Raw genomic sequence first — 15,572 nt, 5'->3', positions numbered from 1 at the left:
AACAGTCATAACAATGACTTATTTTTAACAAGAAAAAGTTTATTAATTTAAAGACAAGCCACAAATTAAGAAAACAACACTAAGCTAGCCTGAGCTCAAGTCTGAAATATTCAGAAAACCAAACTACATGTCTTTAATAGTTCCTATATTTCCATCATTACGACACACTGAGGGCTCTATTCAATCTATCGCTGAAGCTTTACAGATTGCGCGATAGAACTGTAAAAGTTATTTCCGATTGAGCCGACGTATGCAGCGTTTACCGTGAATGCAGTCTCCGCTAACGTGGGAACATTGCCTTTAAATTGAATAGAGCCCTTGGCCTTAATGTTAATATGCCTTTATAAATATAAAAGTTCCACAGTTTCATCTTTTATGTAAAATACACATTACAAATCACCCTACACTTATCGGTTTTCTCTTGCCAATTTCAGAAGATAGTATATACTAAGACGTAACTTGAAACAAAAAGTCACATGATATGTATATATAAATACAATACATTATCCAAAACAAGAGAAATCACAAAGTACTTTTGCCAACATATCAGATGAAATAAAATCATCCAAAAAGAACAAAACAAATATTTAAGAGACAAATAAATATTTCTTCCCATTTTGTCTATATTTACATCTTAGGGGGAAAGGGGTTCAAGGAAAAGGTTTCCCTAATATCCACTGCCAAATGCTTGTGCTTGCATTAGAGCGTGCTACAGTGGGCCACAACTCACTAGACCGTCAAATGGCACTTAAAATAGATCAAGAAAATATTGAAAATCAAACTGAATAAAGCCACCATACAGCAATCAGTGAATATCATACAACAAAAGGAAATGATAATGATAGTACAGTGTTGCCATTGGCAAATATCCCAGTCCAGTAGTACTCCAATATTTCTCTTAGTTTAGTGATAATGTAAATCTGTAGTAGTTCTCTCCTAAAGCTCCATCCAACAGCAAATATGTGGAGAATGCCCCACCCAGTGTAAACTGTCATGTTTGGTCATTGGTCAGCGACAGTTGACCTGTAGTCAGTTGGATGAGGTCAGAATTAAGGATAGGACTGTACGATCCCATAGGCCCATATCCTCTTCTCCATGTGAGCAGCCATTTTCACCTCTTCCATAAAGTCTGCTCTAAAGAGCCTGTGTCTGGAGCCATGGAGTAAGACCAGAGACGTTAGGCCCAGCTGTCTGGGTCAAATTAAAGGCACTGGAGTCTTGTGGATCAGTGAAGCTGATGTATTCTCACCACTTCCAACTGACAGTTTGAGAATAGCTGATATGTTTTTCAGGATGTCAAGATTGTTTCCTTTTCATTTTTTGTTGTTGTAGTTGCTGTATCAAACCTTTTAGGTTAGAAATGGGCTCAATTAATCAAGGCCCTATTGTCTTTAACGCCACACGTTGCCAGGAGCCATCAGTGACGTAAGACTATGGGGAAGGACCTATAATATTTTTTGTTCCAAACAAATAAACGTATTACTTTTTGTGAATGATTATCTATGATTACAACATAATTTGTGTTGACAGAATTGGCTTGAGTCCAGTTTTGAAACAGGCAGGTTTGATGAGGTCGCAGAGTGAATACAGCATTTACAATCTGGCACATATTCCAAAGAAAACCAAACACAAAGTAGACGAACCAATAGATTCTAGCAGCACAAAAAGGCATGCAAGATCAAAAAAAGCACTTTCAAGATTCTAAAGCACATCTGTAAGCTGTTTGCACTCCAGGCACAAATGAATACACAATTCATCTTAACATCTTCAGTATTTTCCGGACAAAAAGGTCAATGTTCAAAGTTCAAGAGCCATCTCTAATGACATGTTAGGTGACTGACTGTACAGTCAGGTTGAGTAAGATCTTGTAATTTCTGTGTGGTCAGAGTTTGACATGTAAACAAATGCCCAAAGCCTTCAATAACCTGTAAGCAAGGTCAATTGCCTTTTCAGTCTAAAGTGAATGCACTTTATCTTCAGTGAACTAGTAAAAGGCATTATCAGTAGAATGGCCCTTTCTCATAAAGTAAATCACACATGCACAATCTGCTAAGTACCATATATATCTAAAGAAAATGTAGATAAAATAAATTCATGATCCTCTGAAAACATCATTTCCATTTTTTTTAGCAGGTAAATTTTGTTTCTCAGTAGTAAAAATCGTCAGAACTCATACACTACAAGACCAAAAGTATGTGGACACCTGCTCGTCAAACATTACATTTACATTTAAGTCATTTAGCAGACGCTCTTATCCAGAGCGACTTACAAATTGGTGCGTTCATCTCATTACAAAATCACGGGCATTAATATAGAGTTGGTCTCTCCTTTGCTGCTATAATAGCCTCCACTCTTCTGGGAAGGCTTTTAGGCCTGGCTTGCATTCAGCCTTCCAATTCATCCCAAAGATGTTCGATGGGGTTGAGGTCAGGGTCTGTGCAGGCAAGTTTTTGTGCTGACGTTGCTTCCAGAGGCAGTTTAGAACTCGTTAGTGAGTGTTGCAACCGAGGAGAGACCATTTTTACGCGCTACGCGCTTCAGCACTCGGTGTTCCCGTTCTGTGAACTTGTGTGGCCTACCACTTCACTTCGGAGTGGTTGTTACTCCTAGACGTTTCCACTTCACAATAACAGCACTTAGAGTTGACTGGGGCAGCTCTAGCAGGGCAGAAATTTGACGAACTGACTTGTTGGAAATGATGGTGCCACGTTGAAAGTCACTGAGCTCGTCAGTGAGGCCAAACTACTGACAACGTTTGTCTATGGAGATTGCATGGCTGTGTGATCGATGGTTTTATACACCTGTCAGCAACGGGTGTGGCTGAAATAGCTGAATCCACTGATTTGAAGGGATGTCCACATACTTTTGTATATATAGTGTAATTTCATTTTCAAGACTGGTATGGATACGTGTGCATAACTTAAGAATAACTTCTCAAATAGTAAAACAAAAGCACAATAAATCCCAATAAATAAAGTCTAGGCAAAGCATTGGTGCATACAGTTCTCCTGATATGAGAGTTAAACAAAAAACAGAAAAGTAATTTCAGTAGTATCAACAAGATTCTTCCAGTTCAACACCTTTTGCCAGTGTGTTGTCCATTTCCTAAAAGCGATCAATAACAGTTCAAGTACAAAATGTGTATCCAGTGTCGTCAGAAGCTGGTCCCCATGCCCCCGCCCATTTCACAGTCAATCGACCAATCACAGAAGAGCTAACTACCAACGAAACAACCACGGATGACAGATCAACCACATGAAAAACAAAACAAATAAAGATGAATACATACGTATTGTATCATCCTTATATATATCTATCTATCTATATATATATATATCTTTAAATATCAGAAAATATCTACTTTTGGTCCACTATACAAAAATGCACTTTACAACCGATAGAACAAGAGATGATGATGTGGACTGAGGACTGAATGGGCTAAAATGACCATGTGTATTTTTAGCTGTGTAGTGTGAGAGGCATATAGTGTTATTGTGGTGTGTCGTGGGAGTAGTAAGGATACATATGTGTGTGAGAACAAGGTTTGGTGACGTGCTGCATGTGTTAAAAGGCTGGCACCGCTGGTGTGAGGTAGGGTGACTAGTGGGTGTGCGCAAAACCCACGCTCGGACTCATTCATCCACAACAACCACAACGGTTACGCGCAACCATCATCCTCGATCAGGTCGAGCGCTCACGTCGGCACACGCGCACGCTTCACCCGATTGCACATGCCAAAGCAGGAGCAGGCCTCGAGAGAGAGAGAGAGAGAGAGAGAGAGAGTGAGAGCAGGAACGAGGCAACACACCCACATCAGTGGGAAACCGAACAAACAAACAAAAAGTAATAGAACCGGCACAATCCAGAGAAAACTACAAGCACCTCTGAACCTGCACCTCCCCAGCCTTCAGTAACACCAACGAGCCAGCCCAAATCCAGCCACAAGTCACCAGAGAGAGGGCCAAAGCTGTGGCTGGGACAGTTAACGCAGAATGTACTATCCCTCCCCACAACCACATAATCAGTCAGAACTACATGGACAGCTGCAGTAAGGGTTATTAAGGCACTAGGATGAAGCCGAGGTACATAGAATCCCTGACATTCAGTCTGCTCTGCAACACCACCCACAGCACTGTTGGGACAGGAAAACGGGACACGCAGCAGCCTCGCCGGGACCACTGTGGCGGCCATGATAGCTCTCACTCTCTGCCAGTTTCCTCTGGTTGGTTTGTTTTTTTTGGTCCATTCACAACTTAAGACATCTACCAAGATAGAAACTACAAACACACACACACTAAGAACATGTCGGTAGATTATACGAGTCTTAACTAATTACATTTTTATCACACTATCCAGGATCTAAATCCAACCAAATCAAGGCAATAAGTCAAGAGCATCCCATACGATGCATGAAGTGCGTAGAAAAGCTAGTGTTGTAGTGGTATAGTACATCCAGTCCGTCCGTCTGTATCGCCTCGTGTTTCTATAGAGTAGCAGCACGCATAAGAGTCCGTCTTTCTTCATGGGCAGAACAAACTTCACGGCTAGAAGCCATTCGGGGTTATCAGGGGATCATGGCTACGATTATACACTATTCAATAAATCATAGAACGCAAAACAGCTGCCACAACACAAGCAATCATACATCACCGAATGTCATATCTAAACAAAGGTTTGAAATACACAAAAAAGTCAACAACAACAAAAAATCTCATATCGTTCAACTCAATTCTGTCCTTAACTGGAATGTGTCAATGCTTTCTCTGTAAGAACGTATATCACCTCATGATTGGGAGGAATATCTGCTAATGTGAGAGAACAGCACCTCTGTTTTGTTTATTATATGTGCACTATATACGAAACAACCCGATCTAAGAGTGAACCAAGAGTACTCTTATCAATCAATCACATCGCTCATCTGGGGCTGGTGGCTTGGATTTGAGCTTTGAATATATACCCTCCCCTCTACACAGCTAGGGTCAGTCAGTGTCTCACATCTGGCAGCATCTCATGGGTCACCCCCCCCCTTCCAATCCTCCTCCCTCACCCAGCATCCACTCCCAGAGGACAGAAATATGGGATGACAGCAGACAGAGGCGGCCCGCCCACATTCCTATTCACATCCAGCTCTCTTAATCTATCCACGGTTTGTGTGACGCCAGTGGCTGTGGTCATGGTGATTTTCATCGTCCTCTAGTGGCCTGGGGGCGGAGGAGAGCAGAGAAAACACAGCACATGACAGAGGGAAATAGTGCAGACGTGTGTGTGAGACAGCGTGACCCATTGAAATAGAGAGGGAGAGACAGACAGATCAAGAGAAGAGTGGTTTGTGGGCGTCTCTCTCTTCAGACGGAGGCGTAGGTGTTGCCGGTGGCGCTGCAGTGGCGGATGGTGGGGGTGGCGGCAGAAGGGGTGAGGATGTGCTCAGCGTGGTCCTGGGGGGGCTGGGGCAGGGAGTGCAGGATACCCGGCTGCACCACCCCCACCACGGGGTTACAGCCGTCCTCCAGAGCCCCCACCTGAATCACCTGGATCACCTGGTGCTCGTGCTGCAACTCAGCCTTCTCCCGCTTGGCCAGCGGCTCCCCAGACTCCTCCATGTCCTCCTCCAGGTCACTGTCCATCTCACTCACCTCGTCTGGAGACAAAGACAAGCGGACAGGGTCAGTCAGACAGACAGGTAGACAGACAGACAGACAGATGTACAGGGTTAGAATGCCGACTCTTCAGGATTCTCATTAGTCAGGTTGGACCATTGTGTTTGCAGGAAAGGCTGATGGACCTGAAGACCCGACTTTGAATTGCATAGAATTCTACGTTGGGCAATAATGAGTGTTTGGATCAGGAAAGTTCTCTCTCACAACCTCTCTCTATAAGCCAGAATGCTGAATAAAATGATATTTTACCGGTTGTCTGAGTGGTTGGTCCTTTTGAAGAAACACTATATAAAACAGAAAATGATGTGGACACCCCTTCAAATTAGTGGATTCGGAACTGAGGCAGGACTACAAACATGTTTTAAACACCCTCACTAGCACATAGAAGAGAATAATTATATCTGGCACCCTCCCGTGCTACCAAAGGGCTTCGGAACATTTCAGACAACTCTTTGCCCCGAACAAGTACTTAAAGAAAACTTTCCAACGACAGGAAAATCTCTTTTTGTAACAACGCAGGGGTTCCAGGCTTATTTCGAGCAACATCACAAACTGTTTTAGAGACTGACAGACAGGGTCTGGTAGTGCTCCAGTGCTCCCTGTCAGAATGAGGACTTGGAAACCATATCAACTCCTGTAGAAATGGCACTATGGTTATTGTGAGTAACCCAATTTACAGTGCCTTCAGGAAAGTATTCAGACTTTTTCCACATTTTGTTACGTTACAGCCTTCTTCTAAAATCAATTGATTTTTCCTCATCAATCTACACACAATACCCCATAATGACAAAGCAATACCCCATAATGCCACTGAAAAACATCCCCATGCAGCCACCACCATGCTTCATCGTAGGGATGGTGCCCTATTTCTTAAAGATGTGACGCTTGGTTTCATCAGACCAGAGAATCATGTTTCTCATGGTCTGAGAGTCTTTAGGTGCCTTTTGGCAAACTCCAAGTGGGCTGTCATGTGCCTTTTACTGAGGAGTGGCTTCTGTCTGGCCACTCTACCATAAAGGCCTGATTGGTGGAGTGCTGCATAGATGGTTGTCCTGTCAGAGAGACCATCGGGTTCTTGGACACCTCCCTGACCAACGCCCTTCTCCCCCGATTGCTCAATTTGGCCGGGCGGCAATGATCAACGGAAACAGGATGCACCAGAGCTCAATTTCAAGTCTCATAGCAAAGGGTCTGAATACTTATGTAAATAAGGTATTTTATGTATTTTATTAATACATTTGCAAAAAAAAGTCAAGGGGTCTTTATACTTTCCAAAGGCACTGTATGTTCCTTTAACTCTGCCTTCTAGTGAGGTTATACAAACTGTTATCTCCTACAATTCTGATAGATTAGAGACTGTCAGAAAATGTGGTTGTAACGTTAATAATTTGGTTGTTATTCTATTGGTTACCTCGAAGGCAGATGCCCCAGTGGCAGAGTAGCCCACACTCATTGAATATGGTGCTTTGAAATGTTAGAGCAATCACAAGTAAAATCTTTCTTGTGATTGCCTCATTACTGAGCATTAAGATGATTGCATGTTTCTCGCTGAAACATAGCTGTCATCAGACTTTAGTGCCGATCTTATTGAAGCCTCCCCCTCGGACTACAGATTTTCATACTCTATCAGCCTCTTTTTTTACTAATGCTCTTAGCTCTATGGACATTTTGTTTGGCGACTTTGGGTATTTTGAGCATCATGCTGTACTGTTTAAATGTCAGCCACCAGTGATGGCCATAACCCTGTATAGGCCACCAAAGCACTGCCCCACTTTCTTTACTGGTTTATCTGAACTATTGCCTATTGTCCTTAAGATGATAGAATCATTGTGTTGGGCGATTTTAATATTCATGTTGACAAAGAGACGGACTCAAAGGCCATTGAATTTATGAATCTTTTGAGCTCTATGGACTTTATCCAACATGTTACCGGGCACACCCATAGATGCAGCCATACCAGGTTATTGCCAAGGGGCTTTGTATTGACATATCCTCTATTGTTGATGTTGCTTTATCTGATCACCACTGTGTATTTTCTACTACCTTGTTGCCCTTAGCACCGGGTAATACTGAACACATTATTAAGAAACGCTATCTTACCTCTGAAGTTGCTACAGATTTTATTGAGTGTATGAACAATAATCCACCACCCATTCTGCCTTCATCTTGTGATGATTTAGTTGATAACTTTAAAAGCAAATTAAGGGCAACCATTGATGCCATAGCTCCAGTAAAGTTGAAAAAGGCCACATCCAAACGCAGAGCCCCTTGGATAAGTGAGGAAACGAATCAATTAAAGAGAAATTGCACAAAGGCAGAGCGGATATGGTGAAAGTAAAAGTTGCAGGTCTATTATGATATTCTGAGAGCGCAAGTTGGCAATTAGAATTGCCAGACGGGCTCATTTTTCTAACTTGATCACTATTAATCAGAATAATTAGAGAGCACTCTTCTCCACCATTGGTGGCCTGATAAATCCCACCCCCGCAAACCTATGAGAACCTTCCTCCACGTCGAAATGTGATGAGTTTGCGGCATATTTCAGTCAAGGCCGGATGAGAAGTTGACACAGACATGCGCAGGAAAGTGATATCACAACTTAAGCCTTCAACCTGATTTTCTTTAAAACGGTTTTTAATTGCATATCTGAAGAACTGCAAGCTATTGTTAATCACTGCCTGTTCACAGGCACTTTCCTCACTGCACTAAAAACTGCTATGGTGAAACCCCTTCCGAAGAAAAGTAATTTAGATTCTTCAGCTCTTAGCAATTCTCAACCTTCCATTCTTAAGAAATATTCTGGATGAATGAGTGTTCAAAAAGCTAAAATATTGTTTTAAGTGCCAACTGTATTGCCAACTGAAAAATTCCAATCTGGTGTTTGTGCCCACCACAGCACAGAGAAAGCCTTAGTTAAAGTGGTAAATTATCTTGACAGATAACAGCTCTCGGTCGTTGTACTCTTAGATTTAAGTGCTGCATTCAACACTGTTGATCATGTCGTCTTTCTGGACAGACTGGAGAGGTAGGTTGGCCTCTCAGGTCCAGTTCTAAATGAGTTTTGGACCTATTTAACCAGTCAATTCGTTTTTTGTCACCCTTAGTGAACATAACTCAGAAAAAACATATCACATGTGGCATTCCATACCATATGTTGGTATGCACATAGTTTGTATTTCCGGTTTTTATTGTCAATACTGATGCAATTCGCACGTGACAAATACTTTCACAATACGGATGAGCCGAACCGAACGGCAACCACTTCTAGCCAATTGTGAGGAAACGTGCTTCGGACGACTACATTCGGTTACATTCAGCTATTGTTTACATATTGTGCAACAGATGGAAAATACAAGCGACAGAACCAACAGGCGCCACAAAAAGTTGGGTAAACAGCCCTTTCTTGTGGACACCCTATCTCCACCTCCTACTGCCAAAAGGACCAACAGCATGTACAACTGTTAAAATAAGTGTAAATATCATCTTACTCAACATTCTGCCTTGTAGAGACTGTCGCTTATTTTTTAACAGCGACTTCTTTCAGACTGATAATCATGGCGTAACCACGGTAACAGTCTGGTATTTAGGCACGGCAACTGTTTAACAAAAGCTCCTCGCCTTTTCTTATGAACATCTTAGTATTAAACGTAACTTCACAAAAATGTGAAATGATCCAATAGCTTCTCGACTGCAGCTGACCATAACATGTTTGAATGGGTAATAATTGAAACTGCTATCCTCTAAGTTGCAGCACGTTGAGACGAAGGTAGAAGGAGGTACGACGCATAACAAAAGAAGAATGACGCACAGCAATGCTGAACGGACATGGCTTCAAAGGGCTTAATAACTCCATGTAATGTGGAAGCAGAAGCCTACAGAGACTTAGCCTGTAGACGCAGCTTGGGGTTGGCTTACCTTTGTCCATGTAAGCAGGCGACATGGCGTTGAGGTCATCAAACTGCAATACATTAAGCAGCACAAAGAAACCACACTGAGACTGAGCCAAGGAGTAATGGGAACATTACAATTATGTGCGTGTGTGGTGTGTGTTCATTTCATCGGGGCCTTACGTCTCCCATGACACCGATGGGCGTCTCGCCGGTTGCCTGGGCGACGCGGTGTTCCACCAGGTAGAACATGTACTCGTCGTAGAGCAGGCGGATCAGGTGGAACGAGCCGAAACTGGCCGCGCTGCGCAAAGTCAGGTCTCGAATCACCATGGAGCTGACAAAGAGATGGACAACGAGATCAACCACTGAAAAACTGCTAATAAACTGCCAAACCAAATCAATTGATATGATAAACAATAAATATCACAACACACTACTTAAATTGGTTGAGGGAGCAAAAACATATATATTTTGTAAGTGTGTACATTTTCTGTGAGTTTTTTTCCTCACCATAAAATTTGGATGAATTCTATGGTACTCATAGAACCCATTCAATTTATATGTATCTGACCTGTAGAAGGACCACTTGAGCAGGAACTGACGCGCAGCCCTGGGGAAGCTGGGCCTGTCCTCGAAGGGCTGTAGGACCTGGGTGACCACGTTGTCCAGCCAGGCAGCCCACTGCTCCAGAGAGCTCTGCTGCTGCAGGGTGGCCTTGAAGTCCTGCTCTAACCTCTGAACCACACCCTCCTCACACTGACACACCCACGACGCCTGCTCCTAAAGAGAGAGAGAGCGAGGACGGGTCAGTGTGGGATAACACAAACAAACATGCAAAAACACAGATGCACACGCGCCCCTTGATGAAATAAACAGCAACCTCAAGCTGGGAGAGGACATAGAGATAATGACAGATGGCTATACGGTGGACAGACGTGTCCCTCTAACTAAATACACAGACAAGGCAGACCAAACCACATCCAGCCAGATGGAGGGACAGGCAGACAGACAGCCATCCAGAGGGACAGACGGACCTGCACGTTGGCGAAGTCGACGCGGTTGAGGTCGCTGAGCATCTGATTGATCTGGGAGGTGTTCTGCAACACGGCGCGGGCTGCCTGGGCCAGGTGGTTCAGACTAGTGTAACGACGCATCGTCTGAGAAAAGGCACTAACAGCGGCAACCTGAGGCCAATCAAACACACAGAGGATCAAACAGCAGCCAATTAAAATCAGACCAAGGCCAGTCAAAAAAGATAAGAGAGGAAAGTCAGGATCAAACAAAATAGAGGCAATTTAAGTTTATTTGCCAATATGTGTGTGTGTGAGAGAGTGAGTGAGTGAAGAGAGAGTGTCTGTACCTTTGTCTGGATCATTCTCTGTGGAATGACGTTCATGGCATTGTTGAGCCAGCCTTCCAGGCTTTTGGCAAAGTTGCGGATGGCTTGAGTCAAGGCACCTAGAGGGAGAGATACAGCGGACAGCAGTCTATATAAAGATCACCATTTGAATTCTGATACCCAACTAGGAATGACCGAGAAAGTGTGTGTGTGACTGTGTGTGTCAGCCACTCACTGGGGATGGGTCTGAGGACATCAGGGATGAGGATCTCCACTAGGGCCTGGTACATCAGGTGGTCACAGGAACTCATCCACTTGAGCACAGCCTCGTTCCTACAGAGCACCACCAGCCTGGAGCAGGGCAAACGGCCCTCAATCTCACTCATACCACTGTGGAGACGGAGTTCAAAGTTACCCATACTGGATCAGATTAACCTCAATCTCACTCGGTCTACTGTGGGGGGGGGGGTTTGTGTCATTACTGAATTATTTCATGTAGCAAATCAAATATTAAACCCTGTAAACAATTAATTTAAACCAGGTATTTATTTGAAACAGGTGTTTATTTGCTGAAAAGTGTGCCGTTGCCCAGCTATTAAAAAGGGACAAGCGGATATTTGCATTTGATTGATTGATTGAAGTTTTACATTAGTTACAGGGGTCGCGCACTGTCCCAATGAACTAACTCATCCATGTAAAAAATATAGTATATATATTTTTAAATCGCACCAAAGTGCACTAGGACTTTTTTGCTCCTGCATGAGCGGAAAGAAATACTGATAATATGGAGCATGCACAGGCTATAAACATGTTCCAATATGTAAAAATCATTTCTGCTAATTAATTTACCAATATGATATTGGGCTCATTTCTCGAGGTAGAACTGATATTTTAGATGGTGTCAGCATTATTTTATTTTCACTAATTTTGGAGTAGAATATCCTTTTAAAAGGTCACCAGAACTGACCTTCAGGAGAGAGGGAGAGAACGAGAGTGAGAGAGAGCTGACCTGTTTTCTGTGATGATGGTGCCCTCCACTAAGTCAGAGGGGGAATAGCGCCAGAATGTCTGCCACAGCTTCTCTATTAGACTGAACTGGAGGTTCACCACCACATCCAGAATGGCCTGCAAGAGAGACATGGTCAGCATCACACAACTGAGCTGAATAACTATTCACAGTCAAGCTGATTAGTGTGGATGAGCTGGTGTGGATCAATGAAGATGAAGACTTGTAAATATCATGCATGCCAAAGAAAGCCCCCATTCATCTGCACATGGGGGCCGATTCAGACTTGGAAAATCTGTGCCTTTTCTTCTTTTTTTTGATTCAAGAACTTCTCAGTAGTTGGTATTAAGACTTACCTTATGGGTGTGGCTCCCTTGCGCATACTGAATACATTCAATTAAACTGCTGAAAATCCCTCACTCTTGCTGTCCAATAGATTATCCCGTGGAGTGTTCGCTCAATAGGGTTTTCAGTACATTTATCTAAAGCCATCCCTTTAAGATTAAAAAATACTCTGATCTTGTAGATTAATTAGGGTTGGGAATGTATTTATGAATATTTTTTTTTAAGGTCGAGGAGAGCCTTTACACACTAAATATATTGGTGAATAAAACAATACAGTGGTTTGATTCATCCTGAAAGTTGCCATATTCAAATCCATGAATTATTGGAAGGTGAGAAAAGTGTACAACAGTGGGGGTTAGTGCCGTTTAAGATGAGGGAGGACGATATTTGTTTTTATGAGCATGGCCTTATTTTTATTACAGCATATTGGATGACTGTTATTCATATTCCATTCACCTAGCTCAATGTAACATCGATAGGTCTAGGCTGCTACATAATACTAAAATTTTCCCTATACCCATCAACCTAGCCTATGAATGAAAGTTTAGAACGCAGGTGCACACAGGTCGAGAGAAAGATTTCAGGTGACAGACAGTGACACATTCAATACAGCCTTGCACACTCTTGCCTGCATCTAGCTGATTTAGGGTGTATTAGTTACAAACAAGTTTCATTTGGACAAATTCACATATGTTTATTCCCATTTAATTCCGTAAGCTTCTGTTTAAGAACGTTTTTCAACAGAATCGGCGGAATGAATACACCCTGATCACACGAAAATAGTTAAATTTCATAGCCACATACAAACACCTCATTGTATTCCTTCTCGCATCTATGCGCTCTCCTCTTCTCACCGTTTCCCTTCACTTGTAGACTTCAATGACCAATACATCAGCTGTAGATGCAAAAAAAACTTTCCAAGCCAAACCTTCATATCATAACCGCTACTCACAGCCTACATCGTTGTCACCATATTAGCTAAAGTAACGTCATAGTCAGCATAGCTAATAGAATTAACGCGTTAGTAAACCGGCTACAATCATGCTGTACAGTGTACAGTTAGTAAGCAGTTACACCTGTGGGCACCGGTGGCAATACATTTGTAAAACTAAAAGCTTACCTTGACACGGAACCCAAACCGGCTGCACGAGTGTGCTATCGTGCATAAATGTATTTTGTCCCCCTACACCAAACGCGATCACGACACACAGGTTAAAATACCAAAACAAACTCTGAACAAATGACATTAATTTGGGGACAGATCGAAAAGCATTAAACATGTATGGCAATTTAGCTAGTTAGCTTGCACTTGCTAGCTAATTTGTCCTATTTAGCTAGCTTGCTGTTGCTAGCTAATTTGTCCTAGGATATAAACATTGAGTTGTTATTTTACCTGAACTGCACAAGGTCCTCTACTCCGACAAATTAATCCACACATAAAACGGCCAACCGAATCGTTTCTAGTCATCTCTCTTCCTTCCAGGCCTTTTCATCGTTGAACTTATATGGTGATAGGCATCTAAACTTTCATAGCATTACCACGACTACCGGCAAAACAGTTTGTCTTTCAATCACCCACGTGGGTATAACCAATGAGGAGATGGCACGTGGGTACCTGCTTCTATAAACCAATGAGGAGATGGAAGAGGCAGGACATTCAGCACGATCTGCGTCAGAAATAGAAAGGAGTTCTATTTTAGCCCGTGGCATCGCAGACGCTCGTTGGCGCGTGCGAGCAGTGTGGGTGCAATAATTGAATAACATGGATTTCTACATTTATTTTGCGACGCACGCGACGTGTCCGGTCTGGTCAGCATGTGATTTGTAAAAGTTCCCGTGTTGGATAGTCATAGCCAGCTAGCTAACATAGCATCTCTCTGTTTGAGTAGGCTAAACTAGCTAGCTGCATTTGCTAGCAAAGTAATTGAAAGTAAAACAAATGTATAAAAAAAGACTCAACTTTTGTCTTTCTCTTTGAGTCTACTACTCACCACATTTTATTACCAGTTAGCTGGTAGCTTATGCTATCAGTACTAGATTTTTTTATGTGTTTTTTTTATTTTACCTTTATTTAACTAGGCAAGTCAGTTAATAAAAACAAATTCTTATTTACAACGATGGCCTAGGAACAGTGGGTTAACTGCCTTCAGGGGCAGAATGACATATTTGTACCTGGTCAGCTAGGGGATTCGATCCTTTCAGTTACTGGCCCAACGCTCTAACCACTAGGCTACCTGCCGCCCCTCATTCTCTGATCCTTTGATTGGGTGGACAACATGTCAGTTCATGCTGCAAGAACTCTGATAGGTTGGAGGATGTCCTCCGGAAGTTATAATTACTGGGCAAGTCTATGGAATGGGGTGAGAACCATGAGCCTCCTAGGTTTTGTATTGAAGTCAATGTACCCAGAGGAGGACGGATAATAGCTGTCCTCCGGCTACACCATGGTGCTACCGTACAGAGTGCTGTTGAGGCTACTGTAGACCTTCATTGCAAAACAGGATATATTTTTAAAAATATTTCACTAATTAAATTTTTATGCAATTCACTGAGGATGGTCCTCCCCTTCCTCCTTTGAGGAGCATCTACAGGTGTACAATAGGGTTGAACAACTGTCCTACAAAATCAACCCTAATCCTCACTAATCATGGAACAGTGATGACAACGGTCCAGTTGTTGTGAACCGTGCACCAGGCTCTAGGTTTAAACTGCTATGAGTGGTCTGTGTCTCAAATTATTGCAAAACTTGTAATACAGTGCATTCGGAAAGTATTCAGACCCCTGACTTATGTATTAAATCGTTTTCCCCCTCATCAATCTACACACAATACCCCATAATGACAAAGCAAAAACAGGTTTATAGAATTTTTCGCTAGTATATAAAAAAAAAAACTGAAATGTTACATTTACATAAGTATTCAGATCCTTTACTCAGTACAGTGTTGAAGCACCTTTGGCAGCGATTACAGCCTCAAGTCTTATTGGGTTGTCTTCTTACACACCTGTATTTGGCACACCTGCATTTGGAGAGTTACTCCCGTTCTTCTCTGCAGGTCCTCTCAAGCTCTGTCAGGTTGGATGGGGATTGTCACTGCACAGCTATTTTCAGGTCTCTCCAGAGATGTTCGATCGGGTTCTATTCTGGGCTCTGGCTGGGCCACTCAAGGACATTCAGAGACTTGCCCCGAAGCCACTCCTGCATTGTCTTGGCTGTGCGATTAGGGTCTTTGTCCTGTTGGAAGGTGAACCTTTGCCCCAGTGCTCTGGAGCAGGTTTTCATCAAGGATCGCTGCACTTTACTCTGTCCATCTTTCCCACGATCCTGAGAAACACTT

The 15,572-nt window shown here is 42.7% G+C and overlaps 1 protein-coding gene across 5 annotated transcripts in view; it reads right to left on the bottom strand.

Annotated features, from left to right (window-relative positions):
• Positions 1-18: 18 nt before the first annotated feature.
• The window catches only part of rfx3 (regulatory factor X, 3 (influences HLA class II expression)), a 59,728-nt gene continuing 44,174 nt past the window's right edge, over positions 19-15,572 (bottom strand). For all 5 annotated transcript variants that reach the window (XM_029654990.2, XM_029655002.2, XM_029654995.2 and 2 more), the window contains 8 exons: positions 11,896-12,011; positions 11,122-11,276; positions 10,908-11,005; positions 10,582-10,731; positions 10,119-10,327; positions 9,728-9,881; positions 9,573-9,615; positions 19-5,638 (listed from right to left, as the gene is read on the bottom strand). In XM_029654990.2, coding sequence (XP_029510850.1) covers positions 5,346-5,638; positions 9,573-9,615; positions 9,728-9,881; positions 10,119-10,327; positions 10,582-10,731; positions 10,908-11,005; positions 11,122-11,276; positions 11,896-12,011 — 1,218 coding nt within the window. In that variant the 3' untranslated portion in view covers positions 19-5,345. The remainder of the gene's footprint in view (positions 5,639-9,572; positions 9,616-9,727; positions 9,882-10,118; positions 10,328-10,581; positions 10,732-10,907; positions 11,006-11,121; positions 11,277-11,895; positions 12,012-15,572) is intronic.

The sequence above is a fragment of the Oncorhynchus nerka genome, linkage group LG4, assembly GCF_034236695.1.
Source record: "Oncorhynchus nerka isolate Pitt River linkage group LG4, Oner_Uvic_2.0, whole genome shotgun sequence".
Taxonomy (NCBI): Eukaryota; Metazoa; Chordata; class Actinopteri; order Salmoniformes; family Salmonidae; genus Oncorhynchus; species Oncorhynchus nerka.
The sequence above is the reverse complement of the archived record's forward strand: the minus strand, read 5'-3'. Positions and strand labels throughout refer to the sequence as shown.